We start from the raw sequence: 25,887 nt of genomic DNA on the forward strand, positions 1-25,887 counted from the left end.
TGTAGTCCGCTCCACCTATTTGTAGAATACTTGTAAAAACTGTAAATATCATAAAGTACTCCATCATTGGGAGACATGTATGAAATTGTCTTTTACAGCAAGTTTGAGTATGTGAGGACAGCAGTATATGGTTACAAGATGTGGCGCAAAGTCTTTATTCTTGTCGCAACTCCTGACCTGCAACCCATCATGACTGATGCACCATCAAATCATGCTCCAACTCATCTTGACTTGACATGATCCCTGTACCCCAGAGGGGAGTGAAACATCTCAACAATAGCCTCCTGAATATGCACGGCATCAGCTTTAGTTACACTTGACACACAAATAAAAACTGTTTTGGTGATCCATTATGCACGCAACTTATGTACATTATCTCGCGTTCAGTTGTACTGCAGTCTGTTGTGCCATCACATAGTAGGGAGAAAAACTCAGCTGATTTCAACTCTTTGATAATGTCAGTCATCAGTGCTTCTTTAATGTTTACACTAAACTCCCGGGCTTTCTTATCTCTCGCACAACTGTGACCTGTGTCAATTCCCAACACTGACAATAGCTCCAGAATTTTGGGGAATTCTGCATATGGCTTCTCACATCTTGCCATCCAGTAAACAACCTAAAACAGAAGTTTCAAGGTGACTGTGTATTGTGATCGTAACCCTGTGACTGTCCGAGGGGTAATTGTGAAGAATTTGTTTTGACACACAAAGTTCACCGCATTTGTTTAGTAACTTGGGTTTCCAATACTCAGGTTTCAAGTGATCCGTGGATAACCAACCTTTCCGTGATTGTCTAGCTCCCTGGAATTTTAGCATTTCCTTGATATTAATTTATCATAAACGATTCTAGAGCCTTTAACAGGTTGAGTGAGTGAGTGAGTTTGGTTGAACGCCGCTTTTAACAGTATTCCAGTTATATCGCGGCGTGTCAGCTTAATGTGGGAGGAAAGCCCGAAGTGATGCAGGTCTCAGACGTTTACCACATCGACGAGCACGGGTATGGTGCTGACAAACCTAGAAACATAATCGGCGCGAACCGGGATTCGAACCCACAAACATAGGTTTCTGGCGTTTCCAAGGGACGCAACCCTGCACAGCGAATCGCGGCGCCTTAGACGACTGGGCCACGCGTGCCCCCGAGTGTGCCAGTAAATCACAAGAGAATGAAATAGTCGGGTCACGAATTCACTAATTCTCTAACTAAGAACAACGACGACCGCCGAGCGTGTCGGAAATAAAGCGAGGGAGCATTGCGGTCACTAGACCGTCACAAGGATAGACTTATGACACGGCGAGAGTCTGTCAGGGGTACTGTTGTTTGAAGACAATGATAAGGGTTTATCCAGATAATATTTATATCGGCAGGAAATATTCTCGTTCATAACATCATCGTTTTGAGTTGCACAGGGGGTGTCTGTCTGTCAGGGAGTAATGCTGTTTGGAGACATTGATAAGGGTTTATCTAGATAATATTTATATCAGCAAGAAATAACTTCTCTCGTTCATAACATCATCGTTTTGGGTTGCACAGGGGGTGTCTGTCTGTCAGGGAGGAATGCTGTTTGGAGACATTAATAACTTATATTTGTACAGATATGTTTATTTGGAAAGAGATATAATTTCTAGAAAACAAAGATCAATGTTTGGGTTTGTACAGGGTGTTTCTGACCGGCATATTGCCGCTGTTGCAGTTGTCGGCGGTGCAGCAGTACCTGCAGGTGATGTCTGATGTCAGTGTAGTGGGGTCGACGTCGACACACTCGCTGTTGTCAGAGGTCTGTTCGTACCATTGCTTTTTACATGCTCCTTCGTCGACACACCTACACATAACAAAACGCAATCACATTGTTGAGAAAGACAAGGTAAATATTGGATGTCTTTGTTGTTTGTATAAGTCCGCATTACATACTGGGAAACTTAACAGTATAATGTGGATTGATTGTGCTTAAACGGAAATTAGTGCAATTTCACAACACCCTTTTTTTCCAACCTTAAACAACATTCGGTATCAATTTCTGAACACCAATTCCTGTGCAAAACCTGTTCAGAATACAATCTTAAATTCTCACCTTCTGATGTACTTCGTTGAACCATCTGTGTGTTGAAAGAGGTCGGTCATACAGAAACCCGCGTCTGATGGACAAGGGGAGGCTTTGGGCACGATAGTTTCCATAATGGTGCAATCTGTTCCCGTGTTGGCATCCCCGCACTTGTAACACGATCGCTGTATTGCTTTCGCTGTGGATGGAGATGTTGTTGTAGGCGCTGTGGTGACAGCGGCAGTTGTAGATGGAGCAGATGTAGTTGTTGTGGCAGTTGAGGTTGTTGCAGACACTTTGGTGACAGCGGCGGTTGTAGATGGAGTAGATGTAGTTGACGATGTTGCAGGTGCCGTGGTCATGGTACTTCCAGCTGTAGAATTGTTAACTGATCACATACGTATTTATTTTATGGAAGCGGTTGTTGCAGTAAGTGATCTCACAGTCAGATATTTAATGGAAGTGCTTGTAGATAACGGTCTCGTGGACACTACATAAAAGAATGAACAGTTTTTTCATGTAACTGGCAATTATACAAAAGGCAAACCAACTGAAGGATACCAACCAGTTACACAAGAATGACATGTCTTCCCACACAGAGCCGGTCCGAGTGGGTTGCTGCAGACATCCGACATGGTGCTACAGATCGGGTCGTGGTCTATGCAGGTGTCAACCGGCTTGGTAACCGCTGTCATATAAACGTCATACATCATACAGACAGAGGTCATGTGTCATACGAGTATGTAGAGGGGTAATATGTCAAACAAAGACAGGTAACATACGCACCGTGACAATATGACACACATACAGAGGTTATGTTTCATATGTAGAGGGGTAATATGTCAAACAAAGACAGGTAACATACATACAGTGACAATATGTCATACATACAGAGGTTATGTTTCATATGTAGAGGGGTAATATGTCAAACAAAGACAGGTAACATACATACAGTGACAATATGTCATACATACAGAGGTCATGTGTCATATGTAGAAGGGTTATATGTCAAACAAAGACAGGTAACATACATACAGTGAAAATATGTCATACATACAGAGGTCACAATCAAATGACATCCCTCATCTCTCTGCCAGTGAAGCTGGGTAGCTCAAATTACTATTCACACTCAACGTTCTGGTTATTACTGTTTCCAAACTGAAAAAGTTGGAAGAATGATTTTTGAAACTGTTATATGACAGTGTACTTTATTGTTTGACAGAGATTGTAACTGTGTTACATTGTTTCTGGTGAGGTACGGTAGACGTTCATTGCATTGTGTTTGGACAGTGATTAGTCGTCAGGAAGTTACTATATTTAGATGCCAGTGTGGTGTGTTAACTTACGGTTCGATATACGGCGGACGGTGATAGTATGTTATGGAAATCTCTTTAATGTTCTGGTACCGATGGACTGGTGAGGCCTCGGTAGATTGTATATAAGAGGACAATAGAGTGTTTACAAAGCTCTCGCGAATTCCATAGCTTTAGAACTAGCTTTCATGTGAGGATCACTCATCATCCCTGATTCCCTGCCTAACTAATCGGAGAAGCTTGATCACTTGGTGAATATTTACTATTATCACTGACGTTTGCTATCACCACTGTATCTTTGTATTTGATACTGTCCAGTGCCATCATATTATTTATTGTCATTGAATATTGTACTACCACTCTATTGTTTACTGCCATTGTAAATGCTGTGCAGTAATTTGCATTGATTGTGGATTTTGGGAATACATTTGTTTGTTGATTGTATACCACTTGTTGTTTGTTTGTTGGTTTCACACTAGCTTCTTTTGCGTACCGATTTTTGGATTAACATATTGTTTCAATTTGGTAATCGACGCGTAACAGAAGATATATATAATGTCACCCTTGTGTCTTCGAAACTGAAATATATCAATATTCGTTGATATGAATAGAATACTCGTCTTGATACAGATTCTCTTTATCCGCCACAGTGCAAATTGTTCTCGTATTCACAATGTCATTACCGCACCCGTAACAATATCGCTCGAACACTTTCCTTTTGGCGGACTTGCTTGTAGGGTCTAAGTCAGTACGATCCTTTCTAAAACATTAAACTGCATTTGAAAGCAATGATTTTTAAGGTACCTGTTACATGGTCTTCAGAGACTCCAGCTGCAGAGGTTACGGATCTTATAGGCATATATTTAATGGAAGCAGTGTAGATATGGCTTATGGTTTCAGGGACTTTGCATAACTGAATCAAAAGTTTCATCGTGTAACTATCATTCATAAATATGGCAAGTTAACTGAAGGATACCAACCCGTTACACAAGTATGACATGTCTTCCCACATAGAGCCGGTCCGAGTGGGTTACTGCAGACATCCGACATGGTACTACAGATCTTGTCGTGGTCTATGCAGGTGTCAACCGGCTTCGTAGCCGCTGTCATATAAACGTCATATATCATACAGGCAGAGGTCATGTGTCATATATGGAGAGGTAATATGTCGAACAAAGAAAGGTAATATGTTTTAAATACAGAGCTAATGTGTCAATACAAAAATATGTCATAAGTCATACATACACGCGCGCACGCATACATACACACGCAAAGGTCCTCGGAGGGTATTGGTATGACAATTTATCATCCCAAAGTGGCTTCTACATGAGATATGCTGCAATGAAATTGCATCACAATGCTTTGCAGACCATCGTGACGTAATCCGTTACTATGGCTGCACAATCAAATGCCATCACTTATCTCTCTGCTACTGAAGCTGGTTAACTCAGAAGCTGTATTGTTTCCACTCAGAACACTGGTTATTACTGTTTACATAGTGTAGAAAGAATGATTTTTGATGATAAATAGAATCTCACTCTTTTGTCATCTAAGCTCAAATATTTGACGACTTTTATCGACTCGTGACATTGTTTATCTCGGAGGATACCCGTAACAATATCACTTTAACAATTCTTTGGTGGACTTGCTTGTAGTCGTCACGTCCGTGTGAACTTTTCTTAAGCAGTAGACTGCATTTGAAGACAATGAATTTTGTATGTACTTGTTTTGTGGGCGGTAGCGGCAGTTGTAGCTGGAGTAGTTAACGATGGTGCAGGTGTTTGTACCTCCAGGTGCAGAAGATACTGATCCCACTGACATGCATTTAGTGGAAGGGGTTGTGAACTAACAGAAAAATAGTAACTGTGCTTCTTAGATTTTTAAAAAATATTATGTAATGGAAACTTACAGCATAATATTTGGTCATTTGTGGGATCAATGTTTTATCATAACAAATTCAGCAAACACAGTACTAGTATCTGGTGACTCCTTTAATGTTTGAGATGTCTTCATGAATATGCATTGAAAGATGCAGTCTCTTTATTCCAGAATAAATATAATTTTATTGAATTTGTAGACATTGCATATATAAATATACAACATCGCTGTAAAATAAAATAAAGCAGATTAATTGAAAATGATTGATACATAATACTAACAAGATTAATTAAAATAACGAAATCACTATTTAAAATAATACTAGTAATGATAGTGAAACTAAATGTATTATCAATCCCCAAATGTACAAAAGAGGTCGCTGACTTTCTGTGCTGGCATCAAGGTGCCTCACTCTGACATCGTGGGTTCGAATCCCGGATGGGACTAGAATCTGTATTTTATTAAGAAAGTGAAATATAACTTTTGTTACATTTGATCACTTTCTAAATGGCATTGTGTGTTCACGCATGAATAATGTCATGAAAGAATGACATCAGTATTAACAATGTTTGAGAATATATTGATATTCCTTTGGACTGACCTTTTATCCCTGTAGGTCGGGGATAGAATAGGCCACCAGCCATCTGGGCCTCTTGGCCACTGAACAGATCGATGTCAGGCTCATTATATCAATAACTGGTTTGTCTGTTTCAGACTTATTTAAACGCCGCCGACATATAGCTGGAATATTGCTGTGTGCGGGGTAAAACAACAGACAAAAGACAGACTCACCTTTATGACAAAGACCACAATAGTTAGGACATAGAGTGCTGGCGAGAATGTCACTACATATGTTTTGGAGACTGTGACATCCGCCTTCTTTCACCAAATCCATGCAGGGAGGAAGTAAGACCCCTGTGAAAGATGTCTCAGTAGATCAGATGCCTTATTTTTTTATATCAGTTGTTTTAAGTTTTTTTTCTCTCAAAACCTTGTGTCGGTTGTCGAAACAAGTGTAAAAATTAAATCCTTCATTTATCGATTGTTTTGGTAAAACGATAGCGTCGGCAATATTTCAATTCTCTTATTTTCATCCTTGTCAAATGTGACGGGTAAGGTGATGTTAGACCGAGTTCCTAATTGGCGGTTTGATTTGAATACATCTTAAATGCTACGTAACTCGCAACATCCGGATTAGAATTGATCTCAGCTTCCCATGCTTGTCTAAAGAGGCGACTAACGCGATCAGGTGGTGAGGCTCGCTGACTTGGTTGATGCATGTCATCGTATTCAAATTGCGTGGATAGATGCTCATGATGTCACTCAGTGGATTGACTCCACAGGACTCGGTGGTTCAGAGACTGCCGTTATATACTGGAATATTGCTGATTGCGGCGTTAAACAAATAAATAAACAAACAATAAATAAAATCGACACAGAAGCCAAACATGATTTGATACTTGTATTGCTGTATCTTGTGAGATACCGTGAGGTCTAAATTCGCAATGCTTCGATACACCGGTGAATTCTACATACCTGTCATCAATTCAAAGATAAACAAACAATTAAATGCAGATTGTGCTACAACACATACCTGTTGAAAGTCCCAGGCTCAACACAACAAGCGCAACCCCCATGTATTCACGTAACACTGACATGTCTAGAAGTGTGTGGTGGCCATTTCACTATGTTTTTATATTCAAGATAACAGGTTTGCCCTACCTAGGATATATAAGTAGGACAACATAATGCTATCTTGGCTATAAAAACAGTCACAACGAAAAGACCAACACACGTCTTGACGGCCCAGACACCCCTCACCCAGTAAGTACTCTGGCCCAGCGATGACTCCGGCCAAGTGATAAGTCTGACCAGTGAGTACTCCGGACCAGAGAGTACTCCAGCTCTGTGATGACTCCGACCCAGTGAGTACTCCAGCCCAGTGATGGCTCCGACCCAGTGAGTACTCCGGCCCAGTGATGGCTCCGACCCAGTTAGTACTCCAGCCCAGTGATGGCTCCGACCCAGTGAGTACTCCAGCCCAGTGATGGCTCCGACCCAGTGAGTACTCCGGCCCAGTGATGACTCCGACCCAGTTAGTACTCCAGCCCAGTGATGGCTCCGACCCAGTGAGTACTCCAGCCCAGTGATGGCTCCGACCCAGTGAGTACTCCAGCCCAGTGAGTACTCCAGCCCAGCGATGACTCCGCCCCAGTGAGTACTCCCGTCCAGTTATGACTTTTACGACAAGCATAGTCGCCGGTTACGGCAAGCATGGGTACTGAAGACCTATTCTACCCCGGATCTTCACGGGTCGTATGGAACGAGCTTCCAGTGGATGTCAGGAAATCCAAGTATGCCAGCAGTTTCCAGTCAACCCTTAAGACTATCCTCTTCAAAAGACAGATCACTCTTACACTGTAATCTTTTGATTATAGGTTCTTCATGATTGAATTGTATTGTGCACTTTGGCACACATTTATTTGTCTGATCATCCTCTTGTGAAGCATGCCAAGACTCATGCTGAAAACAAGGCATTCCACAGTTTTTCTAAAACGAGCCAAAGATGTAGGATGTAAACTCAATGTAAGTGTTGATTTTGTTGATGGCTATGTGAACCAAGCGAAGTGCACAAATCGGCCCTGACTCAGTTTCTCAAGGGAAGGCTCTCTGAACGACCACTGCATCGAGTTTATGTGCAGTATGTTGAGAAGAGAAGCAGCCTTCGCTTGGATGAAGTCGGCTGGCCTGAAAAGTGAAACAGAAGGCTTTCTGTTTGCTGCTCAGGACCAATCACTTCTCACTCGAAACCGTCAATGTGTGATTTTGCATCAAAATGTAAATATGAAATGTAGATTAGGTAATGAATTTAATTAGACTGTCCAACATATTGTCAGTGGATGCCCAGCTTTGGCACAAACACCGTATCTTAAACGACATGATGGTGTAGCTCGATCATTTTATTGCCGTCTTCGCCATGCTTGTGGTTTTGACACAGAGGTCCACCCATGGTACGACCCGGAATATGTAGAGGGCGTCATGGGAAATGATAAATACATTATTTTTGGAATAGGCCCATTTACAGCCTCAGACACATCCAGGCCAACAAACCTGATCGTGTCCTTTTTGATAAATCCAATGAAATCATTTATATCATTGAATTTTCTGTCCCCTTTGACACTAATGTGATTGACTAGATTGAGGAAAAACATGGCAAATAGGCGGACCCATCCCAAGTACCAAGTTGTCCGACTCCCCATTGTTCTCGGTGCCTTAGGTTTGGTACATGCCAATCTGTTGACTGACATACGGAGAATACCCGGGTTTGCTACCAGGAATACAACCCTTTTGACAATCTGGGTAATGCAGAAGGCTGCAGTGTTGGGGAGTCTTCACATTCTCCGAAAAGTTCTGTGGGTTCGACTGGGCAGCGCTTCCTGGGAGAAGTCCCATTCGCTGTCTGGGTTGCGTGTGGAGGGGGCAAAGGCTCTGAGCTGATGATGAGCCTAACCAGCCTGACTGTGTCAGGATCACCCAAACCCTCTTTGCTGCATTTTTCATTTATCTTAATCTGTAAAAAATAATCATAATAACAATAAATCCTGACACATCTTTATTGGCAAAGGATAACTTCCCTGGTGCATCGACTTGAACGTTTTGGGTTGTATAGGGTTTGTCTGTCAGGGATACTGTTGTTTGAAGACAAGGAATGTAGGTTACCCGGGGCACATTTTTAATGGCAAGAGATAATTTCTCATACATAAACATCAAGGTTTTGGTTTGTACAGGGTGTGTCTGTCTGGTACAACGAGGCTGTTGCAGTTGTCGGTGGTGCAGCAGTAACTGCAGGTGATGTCGGAGGACACTGTAGTGGGGTCACCGTCCACACACTCGCTGTTGCCAGAGGTCTGTTCGTACCATTGTCTATTGCACGTAGTTTCGTTGACACACCTACATAGAACAAACTGAGTCACACAAGCGTATTTGCAAATGTTTTTTGGTTGTTGTTGTTGTTGTCTTTAAAATTGTTCGCCGCTTCCGTGGTTTTATGGTAGAGCGTCCGCCCGGAGAGCGGAAGGTCCGGGGTTCGATCCCCGGCCGCGTCATACCAAAAGACGTTAAAAGATGGTACTTGTTGTAACCCTGTCTGGCGCTCGGCATTAAGGGGCTTAAACAAGGACTGGTCGGCTCGGAGTCAGTATACTGTCTGAGTGGGGTATTGTCATGTTAAACTGCGGCATGGTATCTCAGTGAGCTAGCACTATAAATTGGCATGAGTCCGGACTAGTACAAGCAGCCACACTCACACACGCACACACGTGCATGCACGTCGCTATACAAGTGCAATAATCTTGGACGCGACGTTAAACCCAATTTCACCGCACCTTTAAAATTGTTCAACCACTCAGTTTCCAATATTAGAGTTTCATGCGGGCGGTTGTTAATATATGAGAATCTTGATCTGACGTGGTAGATGTTTACTTGTATATTTCGATCAGTGTATATACAAAGGTATTTATATCAATACTGATACCTTAATACAAATACCTTCCCTTAATGCCAATACAAATACACCATGTGGATTTATGGTTTCACGGTAAATAGGGCTTAACATAAGTAATACCCAAACTAATGGCATCGTCAGTTGACACAACACACACGGTTCCTTTAAAAATGGAAAAAAATATATACTGTGTCAGTTTCGTTATACAAATTGCTGCATATTGTTTAGTTCCATCCTAAATCACATCAGGATATAAAAATTATTTTCTCACCTTCTGATGAACTTCGTGGTAGTATCAGTGTGTTGATAAACGTCGGTCATACAGAAACCCTTATCTTGTGTACAAGGGTAGGAGTTTGGCATGATAGTTTCCGAAATTGTGCAGTAGGTTGCCGTGTCTGCATTCCCACACTGAAAACATAATCGCTCTATCGCTTTCCCTGTGGTGGACTTGCTAGTGGGGATTCCAGTAGGAACACTTGCAGAGGAGTGAACTGCATGTGAAGTCCTGAGACCTTTTGAGGAACCCCTTGGATGGGTGGTAGTTGTGCCGGTGTCAGTAGATGGAGCTTGGTATGTAGTTGTAGTGGCAGTTGAGGTAGTTGTAGATGTTGTGCTGACGGCTACATGTGAAGGTGGAGTAGATAGAATAGTTGCTGATGTTTCAGGTTTCGTGGTCCTTGTACTTCCAGATGCAGTATCAATCGTTGCGGGAGTGGGGGAAGCAAAGGCGGTTGTAGATGGCGCTGTGGGGGCTGTGATTGTAGTGGTAGATGGCGCTGGAGGGGTTGTGATTGTAGTGGCAGATGGCGCTGGAGGGGTTGTGATGGTAGTGGCAGATGGCGCTGGGGGGGTTGAGATGGTAGTGGCAGATGGCGCTGGAGGGGTTGTGATGGTAGTGGCAGATGGCGCTGGAGGGGTTGTGATGGTAGTGGCAGATGGCGCTGGAGGGGTTGTGATGGTAGTGGTAGATGGCGCTTGAGGGGTTGTGATGGTAGTGGCAGATGGCGCTGGATGGGTTGTGATGGTAGTGGCAGATGGCGCTGGAGGGGTTGTGATGGTAGTGGCAGATGGCGCTGGAGGGGTTGTCATGGAAGTGGTAGATGGCGCTTGAGGGGTTGTGATGGTAGTGATAGATGGCGCTGTGGGGGTTGTGGTAGCGGCAGATGGCGTCGTAGGAGTTGTGATGGTAGTGGCAGATGGTGTAGGGGTTGTAGTGGTAGATTGTGTTGTAGGGGTTGTAGTGGTAGTGGAAGGTGGTGCTGTGGGGACTGTGATGGTGGTGGTAAATGGCGCTGTGGTGGTAGTGGTTGATGGTGTTGTAGTGGTTGTGGTAGTGGTAGGTGCTGCTGTGGATGTTGTGGTGGTAGTTGTTGATTGTGTTGTAGGGGTTGTGGTGGTCGTGGAAGATGGTCTGATGGGAGTTTTGGTGGTAACAGTAGTAGATTGTGGCGATCCAGGTGCTGAATATAAAGTAGAAGCATGGACAGTCTCATAGACATTTACAACGGCTGTAGAAGTTATTGATGTCAAAAACACATAAGGTTAATGGTCTTGTAGATACTATATAAATAAACCAACTGCTATATCATGCATTATTTAACCTATCATACAAAATGGCCGTTTGAACATATGGCAGATCAACTGAAAATACATGATACTAATGGTAAGAGTGAGTGAGTGAGTATGGTTTTACGCCGCTTTTTAGCAATATTCCAGCAATATCACGGCGGGGGACACCAGAAATGGGCTTCACACATTGTACCCATGTCGGGAATCGAACCCGGGTCTTTGGCGTGATGAGCGAACGCTTTTACCACTAGGCTACCCGACGGCCCCACTAATGGTAAGAAGTAATAGTAATAATCACGATAACATCAATATTCAATTCATAATTATGTATAGTTGACACGAGCCCCGACTGTACAGAATAGGTTTCAAGCAGACCTGCAAAGATCTGTCAGTTTCTACAAGAATACTGCCACGATAGCAAGATGTCTGTATTAATGAGGTTCAACTTTATATTGAAGTTCCTTTAGACTGACCTTTCTGACAAAGGCCACAATAGCTAGGACACGTGGCGCTGGCGAGAATGTCACTGCAGATGTCTGGGAGGGTGTCACATGCATCTTCTTTTAGGAAATCAGTGCAGGGGGGAAGCGATACATGGGCTGTGTAAAGAATTGTCTCAGTAGGTCATCTAAATATCAGTTATCTGAACAGATTGACATTTGGTAAGTTGACGATCAGTCAGGATTAACTCACTATTCTTTGTGGGTCGGTGGAGTGGTCCGGTGTTGAAGGAGTCGGTTTGTCACACTCAGGGCCCGAGGGTAGAGTGTGTGAAAAAAAGTAACAAAGCCTTTTCCCTAATCATAAGAAGAGCAGAGTCTGATGTACGATTCAGAAAATATCATAAGCATTTCCACAATATCATAAGCATTTCCACAATACCATAAGCATTTCCACAATACCATATTCATTTCCACAATATCATAAGTATCCAAGTAATGACAAAATATTTGAAACTGGCAGTCTCTCTAACTAACCAACTGCCAATGTATCTGTTTCCAGCTTCCTAAAGACACAGTCACGTCACAAGAAAGGAAGGAGGCAATATGATAACATTCATTTGGAAGATTTTCTGCCTCTCCTTCAGGAACCATTGTGATTGCACAAGGCAAGAACAAGACTAGAATCTGTATCGTTGAAAGAAATCAAACGACGTTTGCTGATGCAAGTGTCTACGAACGGTATGGACCCACAGTATCGACTCGTGCATACAGTTCCTGGTATTGCTTTGAAACGTTTGGCCAAACCGGAAACAGACTAAACTAAATCAGAAAAATGCTACATGTTGAAATGGAAATTTGCAAACAGGGGATATGATGCCTTTAATTTAGTAACATTCTCACACAAAAAACACCATTTTCCTAAATGTCAATTCCAGGAACCACCAACAGTTTCAGTTTCTTATATGAACACAATTAAATCTAAGTTTTTCAATTACATGAACGGGCTATTCTCTTGCATTAACAATTTATATTCACAGAACGTGGATCATCATACTGTTACCAACCTGTTTGTTATATAATCATAGGTGACCTGACTATTGTTGAAAATAACAACCTTTGTCAGTTATTCCAATATGGACCAACATATCATGAGCAGCCAACTACTAATTGGGATCACAACTTTAAGATCATTATGAATGCTGTCTCAGCACATGCCAAAAATGGCCCCAAAGAGAAGAAAACCCCGATGAATATCTTTCAGAGTGGGCTAGGTCCGTTAGTGATGTATGTGTAGAATGCACAAACTGGAAAAGAGGACACTGAATTGGATAAACCCATCTTGTGCCAGTCAGCTGTCATCCAAACTCTAGTTGCCCTTCATAACGAATAAAACCATTATATGTAAGCATTACTGTGAATATTGTTTGATCAAAGAACTAGTTTTAAGTGACAAATCAAATATTGCCGCCTTATATGTTGAGGAAGAAATATGCCCAAACCATGCATCAGCACTATCAACTTTAGACTTGACTCAAAATCTGAAGGCATGTACATAACTCTTTTGTACTGGATCTAGAGCTCCATACAAATGTCATACAAAGAAATATATTTCCAGGTCCACAAAGTGTCTCAGAGACTAATCATCATCCAAATCAAATATTCACAGAAGTATTTGACACAAATGGAATTAATACCTCGTGGATTCTCAAAATCTCAAAGAATTTGCTTGAATATTTCGTAATAACAGAAAAGAACCGACAAAGAACGTCATACGACTCTTGCTCAAACGTTGTTTCATCAGGATGATGACATTCAAGCCCCCAATAACACTTTCAAAGAGTTTTATGGTAGACATGTAGAGGACATTCCTATTTGATGCATCAGTTACAATAAATGATGTCCGATTCATTTTTTTATATATTAACTTGTGCCAAATGTTCCCGTGAACAAATAACTTGTTCAGGTAAACAATTAACTTGCCTTTGCATGTGTTTATGACTGGCGCTAACTGATAGTGATTCATATACATATTCTTATGATATAGTCAGAATTGTATGATTTCTTGTGATTATGGAAATTGGTTTTGTCGGTTTTTATTGTTTATCAGTTATTTCTAAACGCTGGTGGATGCATATAGAGTAAAACGTCGTACATATGAACGTGACCTCTGCGTAGAATCGTATGTCGTACATTAGTTTGTGTGTCTTATATGACATAATGTAATACATGCACAGGTTAAGACATAATAGACATTCGTACACATAGAGAACACGTCATACATATGGACGTCGTATGTCACACATAAACAGGTCGAATGTCAAATTGTCTGAGATGTGGGTGCTACAGGTTGAGCAGGTCATACTCACTCTTCTTGCTGACACTGATTTTCAGTGATCCACTCATAGATGTTTTGCCACGATTTTGCCTTTTCTGGTTATTCTCTGGCGTTGAAGTTTTTACATATACATACAAAGGTCATGTGGGCTGTAACATGACAGGGAATATACGCAAGAATTAATGTTTCAAGCAATGCACCAACCTGTTGGGCAGGCATGACATGTCTTTGCACACAACGTGGGTCCGATTGGGTTGCTGCAGATGCCCACCATGGTGCTGCAGACAGGGTCGTGGTCTTGACAGGTGTCCACCGCCACGGTAGTAGCTGACAGACACAATTATAGGTCATGTAAGGTATGTCATGGTAAATGCCATAAGGTTTGTATCATATAGAATGAACAGATATAAACAGTTTGAGTATGTGGTTCTTTATGTCTGTATAAGCAAATAAAAGCGAAAGAAAACATTCCCGCAATCGTATTTCCACTCAACGCAGAGTTCATTGTAGGATTCCGACCATCATAAACACGTGTTTATGAATCACTATCGAATAGTGATGATACCAGGTGTTCACAACAAGGTGAGCGTATCCTGTCTCACCAGTGGCACCGTCACAAACAATAGCAGAGACAAGTCCATTGTTCACCTGAAACAAACACGGGGACATATGGTTCTTGTCAATATAGGGAATTGCATCAGACATTGTTTTCGTCACTGATATTTGGAAATGTCCTCCACATGTCGACCACAAACTTCGAAAGTTAATGTCATCCCCCTTGTCATACGATCTTGTGGAGGGTTTTTGGTCAAACAACTTCTGAGCAAGCGTTCTAGACGCTCTTTGAGATCATGGTACATTGCTCCATTGCAACTTAAAAGTTGTGAAATTGTGGCACCAAAAGCTGGAGCTGCTGGAAGATTGTTTGACCTGAAGGGAAGTTGACTGTTCGTATGGTCATCAAGTTTTCTGACAAATACTCAATGATCAAGGAATGAAATTCTTCCTTAAGGTTTGACATAATTCAACTTGGTTCTTTTCTGAGTTTGCAAAAATCAAGCAAGTCTTTTATTATTTTAAGAATCCACATGGCATTACTTCCATTTGATCCTAATACTTTTCTTGAATATCGAAAAAACCCTTCCTTCATTGTATTAAGGATTATGGATAATCTTTGAGCCGGAATTTCCTCGAGACTGAAATGTATCTCTCGTTGTACGGGGACCGTCTCCGTGTTAAAGTGGTAGAGCGTCTGCCCGGAGGGCGGAGCGTTTGATCCAGGCAGCGTCATACCAAAAAGACGTTCAAAGATTGTACTTGTTGTTACCCTGCCTGGCGCTCAGAATTAAGGGGCTAAAACAAAGACTGGTCGGCTCGATGTCAGTATACTGTGTGGGATATTCATGATAAACCGCGATATGATACCTCAGTGGGCTAGCACTATAAAGTCGCACGCACACACACACACACATGCACGTCACTATATAACTGCAATTATCTTGAACGCAACGTTCAACCCCATTTCACCTCCCCTCTTTGTACGGGTCTTTAGTAACCTTTGTAATCCAAAACAAGACAATTCTTGGTGTCCACCTTCGTGTTATAGCTGAAATATTGCTAAAAGCGGATAAAAACCAAACTGACTGCACCGTTGTCTGTTACGAAAGATGCACCAACCTGGTTGACAGGAACGACACGTCTTTGCACATAGTGCCGGTCCAATTGGGTTGCTGCAGATATCCGCCATGGTGCTACAAACTGGATCGTGGTCTTTGCAGGTGACAACCGGCTTGGTAATTGCTGACACTGTTTGAACATAACATGCAAACAGAGGTAGTGTGTGTGTGTGTGTGTGTGTGTGTGTGTGTGTGTGTGTGTGTGTGTGTGTGTGTGTGTGTGTGTGTGTGTGTGTGTGTGTGTGTGTGTGTGTGTGTGTGTGTGTGTGTGTGTGTGTGAGAGAGAGAGAGAGAGGTAATATATCCAACATAGAGATGTAATAGGTGCATCATATAGAGGTAATATGTCCTACATTGAGAGGTAAAATGTCCTTCATATAGAGGTTAAGTATCCAACATCTGGAGGTAATGTGTCCTACATTTAGAGGTAATATGTCCTTCATAAATAGATTATATGTCTTACATTTAGAGGTAATATGTCCTTCATAAAGAATTAATATGCCCTACATTTAGAGGTAATATGTCCTTCATAAAGAAATAATATGCCATACATTTAGAGGTAATATGTCCTTCATAAATAGGTTATATGTCCTACATTTAGAGGTAATATGTCCTTCATAAAGAAATAATATGTCCTACTTTTAGAGTGAGTGAGTGAGTGAGTTGGGTTTAACGCCGCTTTTAACAGTATTGCAGTTATATCACGGCGTGTCAGCTTAATGTGGGAGGAAAGCCCGAAGTGATGCAGGTCTCACGACGTTTACCCACGAGCACGGGTATGGTGCTGACAAACCTAGAAACATAATCGGGGCGAACCGGGATTCGAAGCAACAATCATAGGTTTCTGGCGTTGCCAAAGGGACGCAACTCTGCACAGCGAATCGCGGCGCCTTAGACGACTGGGCCACCCGTGACCCCCCCCCCCCCCCCTACATTAAGAGGTAATATGTCCTATATTTAGAGGTAATATGTCCTTCATAAATAGGTTATATGTCTTACATTTAGAGGTAATATGTCCTTCATAAAGAAATAATGTGTCCTACATTTAGAGGTAATATGTCCTTTATAAATAGGTTATATGTCCTACATTTAGAGGTAATCTGTCCTTCATTTAGAGGTAAAGTGTCCTTTATATAGAGATAATATGTCCTACATGTAGAGGTAATATGTCCTTCATAAATAGGTTATATGTCCTACATTTAGATGTAATATGTCCTTCATAAATAGGCTATATGTCCTCCATTTAGAGGTAATATATCCTTCATAGATAGGTTATATGTCCTACATTTACAGATAATATGTCCTTTATAAATAGATTATATGTCCTACATTTAGATGTAATATGTCCTACATTAATATGTAATATGTCCTACATTTAGAGGTAATATGTCCTTCCTAAATAGGTTATATATGTCCTACATTTAGAGGTAATATGTCCTTTATAAATAGATTATATGTCCTACATTTAGATGTAATATGTCCTACATTAATATGTAATGTGTCCTACATTTAGAGGTAATATGTCTTTCATAAATAGGTTATATGTCCTACATTTAGAGGTAATATGTCCTTCATAAAGAGATAATATGTCCTACATTTAGAGGTAATATGTCCTTCATAAATAGGTTATATGTCCTACATTTAGATGTAATATGTCCTTCATAAATAGGCTATATGTCCTCCATTTAGAGGTAATATATCCTTCATAGATAGGTTATATGTCCTACATTTACAGATAATATGTCCTTTATAAATAGATTATATGTCCTACATTTAGATGTAATATGTCCTACATTAATATGTAATGTGTCCTACATTTAGAGGTAATATGTCCTTCCTAAATAGGTTATATATGTCCTACATTTAGAGGTAATATGTCCTTTATAAATAGATTATATGTCCTACATTTAGATGTAATATGTCCTACATTAATATGTAATGTGTCCTACATTTAGAGGTAATATGTCTTTCATAAATAGGTTATATGTCCTACATTTAGAGGTAATATGTCCTTCATAAAGAGATAATATGTCCTACATTTAGAGGTAATATGTCCTTCATAAATAGGTTATATGTCCTACATTTAGATGTAATATGTCCTTCATAAATAGGCTATATGTCCTCCATTTAGAGGTAATATATCCTTCATAGATAGGTTATATGTCCTACATTTACAGATAATATGTCCTTTATAAATAGATTATATGTCCTACATTTAGATGTAATATGTCCTACATTAATATGTAATATGTCCTACATTTAGAGGTAATATGTCCTTCCTAAATAGGTTATATATGTCCTACATTTAGAGGTAATATGTCCTTTATAAATAGATTATATGTCCTACATTTAGATGTAATATGTCCTACATTAATATGTAATGTGTCCTACATTTAGAGGTAATATGTCTTTCATACATAGGTTATATGTCCTACATTTAGAGGTAATATGTCCTTTATAAATAGATTATATGTCCTACATTTAGATGTAATATGTCCTACATTAATATGTAATATGTCCTACATTTAGAGGTAATATGTCCTTCCTAAATAGGTTATATATGTCCTACATTTAGAGGTAATATGTCCTTTATAAATAGATTATATGTCCTACATTTAGATGTAATATGTCCTACATTAATATGTAATGTGTCCTACATTTAGAGGTAATATGTCTTTCATAAATAGGTTATATGTCCTACATTTACAGATAATATGTCCTTTATAAATAGATTATATGTCCTACATTTAGATGTAATATGTCCTACATTAATATGTAATATGTCCTACATTTAGAGGTAATATGTCCTTCCTAAATAGGTTATATATGTCCTACATTTAGAGGTAATATGTCCTTTATAAATAGATTATATGTCCTACATTTAGATGTAATATGTCCTACATTAATATGTAATGTGTCCTACATTTAGAGGTAATATGTCTTTCATACATAGGTTATATGTCCTACATTAAGAGGTAATATGTCCTTTATAAATAGGCTATATGTCCTCCATTTAGAGGTAATATGTCCTTCATGAATAGGTTATATGTCCTACATTTAGAGGTAATATGTCCTTAATATATAGATTATATGTCCTACATTTAGAGGTAATATGTCCTTCATAAAGAGATAATATGTCCTACATTTAGAGGTAATATGTCCTTCATATATAGGTTATATGTCCTACATTTAGAGGTAATATGTCCTTCATAAATAGGCTATATGTCCTACATTTAGAGGTAATATGTCCTTCATAGATAGGTTATATGTCCTACATTTAGAGGTGTCCTTCATATATAGGTAAAATGTCCAGCATGTAGAAGTAATATGTTTTACATATAGACTTCATATGTCCTTCATTTACAGAGGTCATATAGACTAACGTGACAATAAACATACGAAACTGTTTACTAGAATTAATGTTCCAAGCAATGCACCAACCTGTTGGGCAGGCATGACATGTCTTTGCACACAACGTGGTTCCGATTGGGTTGCTGCAGATGCCCACCATGGTGCTGCAGACGGGGTCGTGGTCTTGACAGGGGTCAACTGGCTTAATAGTACCTGACAGACATAGGTATAGGTCATACATCATACATATAGACGTCGTGTGTTATACATACAAAGGTAATGCTTCATACATATAGACGTCGTGTGTTATACATACAAAGGTAATGCTTCATACATATAGACGTCGTGTGTTATAAATACAAAGGTAATGCTTCATACATATAGACGTCGTGTGTTATACATACAAAGGTAATGCTTCATACATATAGACGTCGTGTTTTATACATACAAAGGTAATGCTTCATACATAGAGACGTCGTGTGTTATACATACAAAGGTAATGCTTCATACATATAGACGTCGTGTTTTATACATACAAAGGTAATGCTTCATACATGGAGACGTCGTGTGTTACACATACAAAGGTAATGCTTCATACATATAGACGTCGTGTTTTATACATACAAAGGTAATGCTTCATACATAGAGACGTCGTGTGTTATACATACAAAGGTAATGCTTTATACATAGAGACGTCGTGTGTTATACATACAAAGGTAATGCTTCATACATGGAGACGTCGTGTGTTATAAATACAAAGGTCATACATCATACATATAGACGTCGTGTTTTATACATACAAAGGTAATGCTTCATACATATAGACGTCGTGTGTTATACATACAAAGGTAATGCTTCATACATAGAGACGTCGTGGTTTATACATACAAAGGTAATGCTTCATACATATAGACGTCGTGTGTTATAAATACAAAGGTAATGCTTCATACATATAGACGTCGTGTGTTATACATACAAAGGTAATGCTTCATACATATAGACGTCGTGTGTTATAAATACAAAGGTAATGCTTCATACATGGAGACGTCGTGTGTTATACATACAAAGGTAATGCTTCATACATATAGACGTCGTGTTTTATACATACAAAGGTAATGCTTCATACATAGAGACGTCGTGTTTTATACATACAAAGGTAGTGCTTCATACATAGAGACGTCGTTTGTTATACATACAGAGGTAATGCTTCATACATGGAGACGTCGTGTGTTATACATACAAAGGTAATGATTCATACATATAGACGTCGTGTTTTATACATACAAAGGTAATGCTTCATACATGGAGACGTCGTGTGTTATACATTCAAAGGTAATGTTCATACATAGAGACGTCGTGTGTTATACATACAAAGGTAATGCTTCATACATATAGACGTCATGTGTTATACATACAAAGGTAATGCTTCATACATATAGACGTCGTGTGTTATACATACAAAGGTAATGCTTCATACATGGAGACGTCGTGTGTTATACACACAAAGGTAATGCTTTACACATTGAGACGTCGTGTGTTATACATACAAAGGTAATGCTTCATACATAGAGACGTCGTATATCATACATAAAAAGGTAATGCTTCATACATATAGACGTCGTGTGTTATACATACAAAGGTAATGCTTCATACATGGAGACGTCGTGTGTTATACATACAATGGTAATGCTTCATACATAGAGACCTCGTGTTTTATACATACAAAGGTAATGCTTTATACATAGAGACGTCGTATCTCATACACACAAAGGTAATGCTTCATGCATAGAGACGTCGCATCTGATACACACAAAGGTAATGCTTCATACATAGAGACGTCGTACCTCATACATACAAAGGTAATGCTTCATACATAGAGACGTCGTATCTCATACATACAAAGGTAGAATGTCAAATTGTGTGAGTGGTGGTAGGCAGGACATCCTTTTTGCGAACACCTGGTGTCATCACTGATTTTAAGTGATCCATTCATATAATTCTCACCGCTCTTTTGCCCTTTACGCCAATAACAATCTGCTTTCCTGGATAGCTGAGACGGGTTTCTGTGGCGCTGACGTTTCATATACACACACAATGGCGGTATAGGCTGTTGAGGGACAGGAAACATACGAACCTGTTTCGTAAGAATTAATGTTAAAAGCGATGCACCAACCTGTTGGGCAGGCATGACATGTCTTTGCACACAAAGTGGGTCCGATTGGGTTGCTGCAGATGCCCACCGTGACGCTGCAGATAGGGTCGTGGTCTTGACAGGCGTCCCTATCCTCGGTAGTGCCTGACAGACACACTTATAGGTCATATAAGGTCCGTCATGGTCAATGCCATTAAACTGTAAACATTGTTCACAGATTATAGAATGCACAAATGAAAGCAGTTTGAATCATTCATGATGTATCAACCAATGTATCTGCCACAGACCAGTGAAATACGACATCACTGATGGTTGAAGGTTGAATTTCCCCTATATAGGTAATATGTGTAGAGCCCAGTCTTGGTGTCAGCATTGCAATAGTGCTGACGCTGTGTGGACAATCTTTACTCTATTGATTTACGGATAACACCTTTTATGCCTCCGGCGCAAGCCGATTTCACAGAATATTAGAGGGCCGTGTAATTATATACTTCAAATTATGTCTTACCACAATATTACAATGTTGCACCATATTTTAGAAGCCAGGACAGTATTTTAGAATTGGACGGGAGCATTTTAGTTGGGCGACGCCACCTTGTGGTAGAAAACCCAAGATGGACGCCAAAATGGTTAAAATCTCTTATGATGTCAATCTATATTCATTTTATCATAATTATTTTGTCAATTTTAGTACTTCATGCAAAATTAATTTAAATAATAATGTTGCATATAATTCAAATCTGATATGCAGCGCCCACTGGTGGCGAAAATAATCCAAGATGGCCGCCAAAATGACAAATCTTCAAAAAATGTCAAATGTTTGTCCATAATATCAGTATCATTTGTTCACTGCAATCATTTCAATCAAAATTGGCTTCAAAACAATTCCATGTAATGCTTTACTGAATGTATAAGCTTTTGGTACTAAAATTCATTCATTTGAAGCAAGATCTGTATTCCGTAAGGCAGATCTGGGGAATATATTAGACACTATTTTGTGAACACAAGTTAACATCCAAATACCAGATAAGTACAACTAATCCGTCAAGTTATTTACAAATTTGCTATGATTCCTGGTTTCATGGCGCTGACACATTACATCCCGGACATACAACCTTACACAGGCTACTCGTGCTGTCACGTTGGTTGGTTGGTTGGTTGGTTTGTTGTTTAACGCCGAACTCAGCAATATTCCAGCTATATGACGGCGGTCCGTAAATAATCGAGTCTGGACCAGACAATCCAGTGATTAATATCATGAGCATCGATCCATGCAATTGGGATCGATGACATGCATCAACCAAGTCAGCGATCCTGACCATCCTATCCCGTTAGTCGCCTTTTACGACAAGCATAGTCACCTTTTACAGCAAGCATGGGTTGCTGAAGACCAATTCTACCCCGGAATATTCATGGGTCTGGCGGCACGTCATGTAGTCTTCGGAAAGCCATTGCTTCTTTACATAAGGCGATTGTCCACCTCAGTTACATCATTAGAGCTCTCGATTCCCCACATGGTGCAATGTGTGAAGCCCAACAGCGGCTAAAAACTAATCGAGAATCCCCACCAAGCAAGTCGACCATAACCCCCCTTTTAAATCATGGTTCCGTTGTCTATGACCGTGGTCAAACTAACTGAATTGTTAGCTAAACACCACTTGGCAATGCCGGAACTTCTTTTTTTCCCTATCATTTGTCTTGATGATAGAACAATTTTACTAAAAACGTTTGTCGCCAGCGGGATTCGAACTCGCGAGGTCCGCACTGAAGACTAACGAATGTAGTCTTCTGCCACGGCGACACGGGAGAAAGGGTATGAAATTAACAACTAAATATTTACTCACATCAGTACCAATTGCTCATCCCTTTATGAACTGCGAAATGTGTTTCATGCAATTTTTATACAGTATGTTACTCTATGCATTCTAGTATTTGTACAGTACTTGTAATTTTGTAGCTTTTCGTTCAACGAAACGAACAGATAGAAAAGAAATTACTATTATCTTAATCAGGGCTATATTTGCTCATCAACATGGGCAAGTAATATTTAGTTGTTTGATAAATGTGCTCGAGTTGGTCCAAAATGAATGGTATACTTGCCCCGGGACATGCATTTCATAACCCAAATCGGCAAAGTGCGAGGTGCACGTGCGAAAGTCTCGGGGAACACGTTTCACGTGCTTCATGCAGGACCGACTCACACAGTGTTCTTACAGTTGAGCATGGAGTTCCTGAATATCTTTCAAAATGCCTTTAACAAAACAATGTTTTTTAAAATCATTTTAGGTGCCATAAATGTTGGACATGGTTTAAGTATGTTAGACCACTCGGACCCCAGTGTCTAATCGTTGAAATGGTTGATTAAACACACGTTTTTTTTAAAAAAAAGGCTTAATATATTTGAAAGGGGTTTCCGTAGCAAATAGGAAACCTCTTTTTAACCATTGAGAATCAAGCATTCGTCAATGTCATGGTAGAATACTTACTACGCCTATCCTAACAGTGAACAAATATAAGAATTTGTAACATGAAATGCATCATCCTGTACAGTTATAAAAATATAATCTAATATCAACAGAGGGGTAGATTATCCACGGATGTAAATAGCGATGTGACACACATTGGTAATTAGGTCAAGTCTGATAAGCACTGCTAGCAGTGAGAAAATATCTACAACAATATCAGCGACCTCTTGGCAGTCGGTCCGTGTGGAACATGAAGAATATAGCGAAAAAATGGCGCAGTTTCAGTATCGCAATTTGAAGTCGTAGTGTACCTCAATACATGTATGTTCCATGAGGCGGGTGTATCGGGACACCCCTACAAGGTCCACTACGAATGGCTTTACTCTGTACATTAAGAAATAGAAAATAGAAAACGTCAAAGCCAGAGAATAACCAGTCTCGATTATCTACCGCAACAGAATCCATAGGGCGATATAGATTCTATATTTCCTCTATTACACACAGGGTCTCAATAATAGGTATCTACTCTACAGTTGGTCTGCATCAAATTTCAAAACACAGTAGGTTTATCTCCTAAATAACCGCAATTTTTATCACGGACTTTTTCTTATGTTCCCTGTTGCATGGTGCTTATTTTTAGAATTAAACATTCTTTTCGAAATCTAATGTATGAATTGATAAGTGGGTGGGTGTTTTGTATCGTGTGGTCAGGTGTAAGTTCGTGATGCAGCGAGACAAATGTGAATCGCGACACCCCTAGAAATTTGATTAACTGTCATGGTACTCGTCCTGGTGTGGTGCTATCAGACTTCTCCCAATGCCTGTCAACAATTGAAAGGAATGAAAATAAATAGATATAGATGATATCGAGAACACATACCTGTTGAAAGTCCCAAACCCAGCAAAACAAGCACCACCTTCATGCCTCCACATAACACGGACATGTCTTCAAGTGTATGTAGGTCATTCAGTGTCATGGATTTCTTTCTCAAGATAATAGGCTGTGTCCTGGTCTCATATAAATATGAAAGAACGGACATGCATGCCATGTGGACATTAGGAGCATGTTCCAAGTTAGTTCAGTTCAAGTTATGTACATTCAAAAAGTTCAGAAATCATTCGTTGCTTTGATTTTGACATGAGAACTAATTATCCTGTACCACCTGCTAAAATTCATTTGATATATAGACATATTCTGGCATATTGAGGATTGAACACAATCAACCAAGTCACACACTGTAACCATCCGACCACACTAAGTCGCTTACTTCGATATAACACAATCAACCAAGTCACACACTGTAACAATCCGACCACCCTAAGTCGCTTACTTCGAAATAACACAATCAACCAAGTCACACACTGTAACCATCCGACCACACTAAGTCGCTTACTTCGATATAACACAATCAACCAAGTCACACACTGTTACCATCCGACCACACTAAGTCGCTTACTTAGCTATAACACAATCAACCAAGTCACAAACTGTAACCATCCGACCACCCTAAGTCGCTTACTTCGAAATAACACAATCAACCAAGTCACAAACTGTAACCATCCGACCACACTAAGTCGCTTACTTCGATATAACACAATCAACCAAGTCACACACTGTAACCATTCGACCACACTAAGTCGCTTACTTAGCTATAACACAATCAACCAAGTCACAAACTGTAACCATCCGACCACACTAAGTCGCTTACTTAGCTATAACACAAACAACCAAGTTACACACTGTTACCATCCAATCACCCTAAGTCGCTTACTTCGATACAACACAAATAACCAAGTTACACACTGTTACCATCCAACCACACTAAGTCGCTTACTTAGCTATAACACAATCAACCAAGTTACACACTGTAACCATCCGACCACACTAAGTCGCTTACTTCGATATAACACAATCAACCAAGTCACAAACTGTAACAATCCGACCACCCTAAGTCGCTTACTTCGAAATAACACAATCAACCAAGTCACACACTGTAACCATCCGACCACACTAAGTCGCTTACTTCGATATAACACAATCAACCAAGTCACACACTGTAACCATCCGACCACACTAAGTCGCTTACTTAGCTATAACACAATCAACCAAGTCACAAACTGTAACCATCCGACCACCCTAAGTCGCTTACTTCGAAATAA

General features: G+C 40.0%; 1 protein-coding gene across 1 annotated transcript; it reads right to left on the minus strand.

Annotated features, from left to right (window-relative positions):
- Positions 1–1,628: 1,628 nt before the first annotated feature.
- Positions 1,629–24,684, minus strand: LOC124121124 (mucin-2-like). Its single transcript, XM_048389812.1, has 14 exons — positions 24,608–24,684; positions 21,284–21,406; positions 19,201–19,323; positions 15,761–15,889; positions 14,288–14,410; positions 11,779–11,904; positions 10,005–11,196; positions 9,016–9,180; positions 6,824–6,840; positions 6,022–6,144; positions 4,332–4,454; positions 2,604–2,726; positions 2,069–2,411; positions 1,629–1,819 (listed from the first exon to the last, which is right to left on the minus strand). The coding sequence occupies exons 1-14, from the start codon at positions 24,669–24,671 to the stop codon at positions 1,636–1,638; spliced, it is 2,958 nt and encodes a 985-aa protein (XP_048245769.1). The 5' UTR covers positions 24,672–24,684; the 3' UTR covers positions 1,629–1,635.
- Between the last annotated feature and the right edge of the window lie 1,203 nt (positions 24,685–25,887).

Source organism: Haliotis rufescens, unplaced genomic scaffold, assembly GCF_023055435.1.
Source record: "Haliotis rufescens isolate VD_foot unplaced genomic scaffold, xgHalRufe1.0.p SCAF_8, whole genome shotgun sequence".
NCBI classification, from domain to species: Eukaryota; Metazoa; Mollusca; class Gastropoda; order Lepetellida; family Haliotidae; genus Haliotis; species Haliotis rufescens.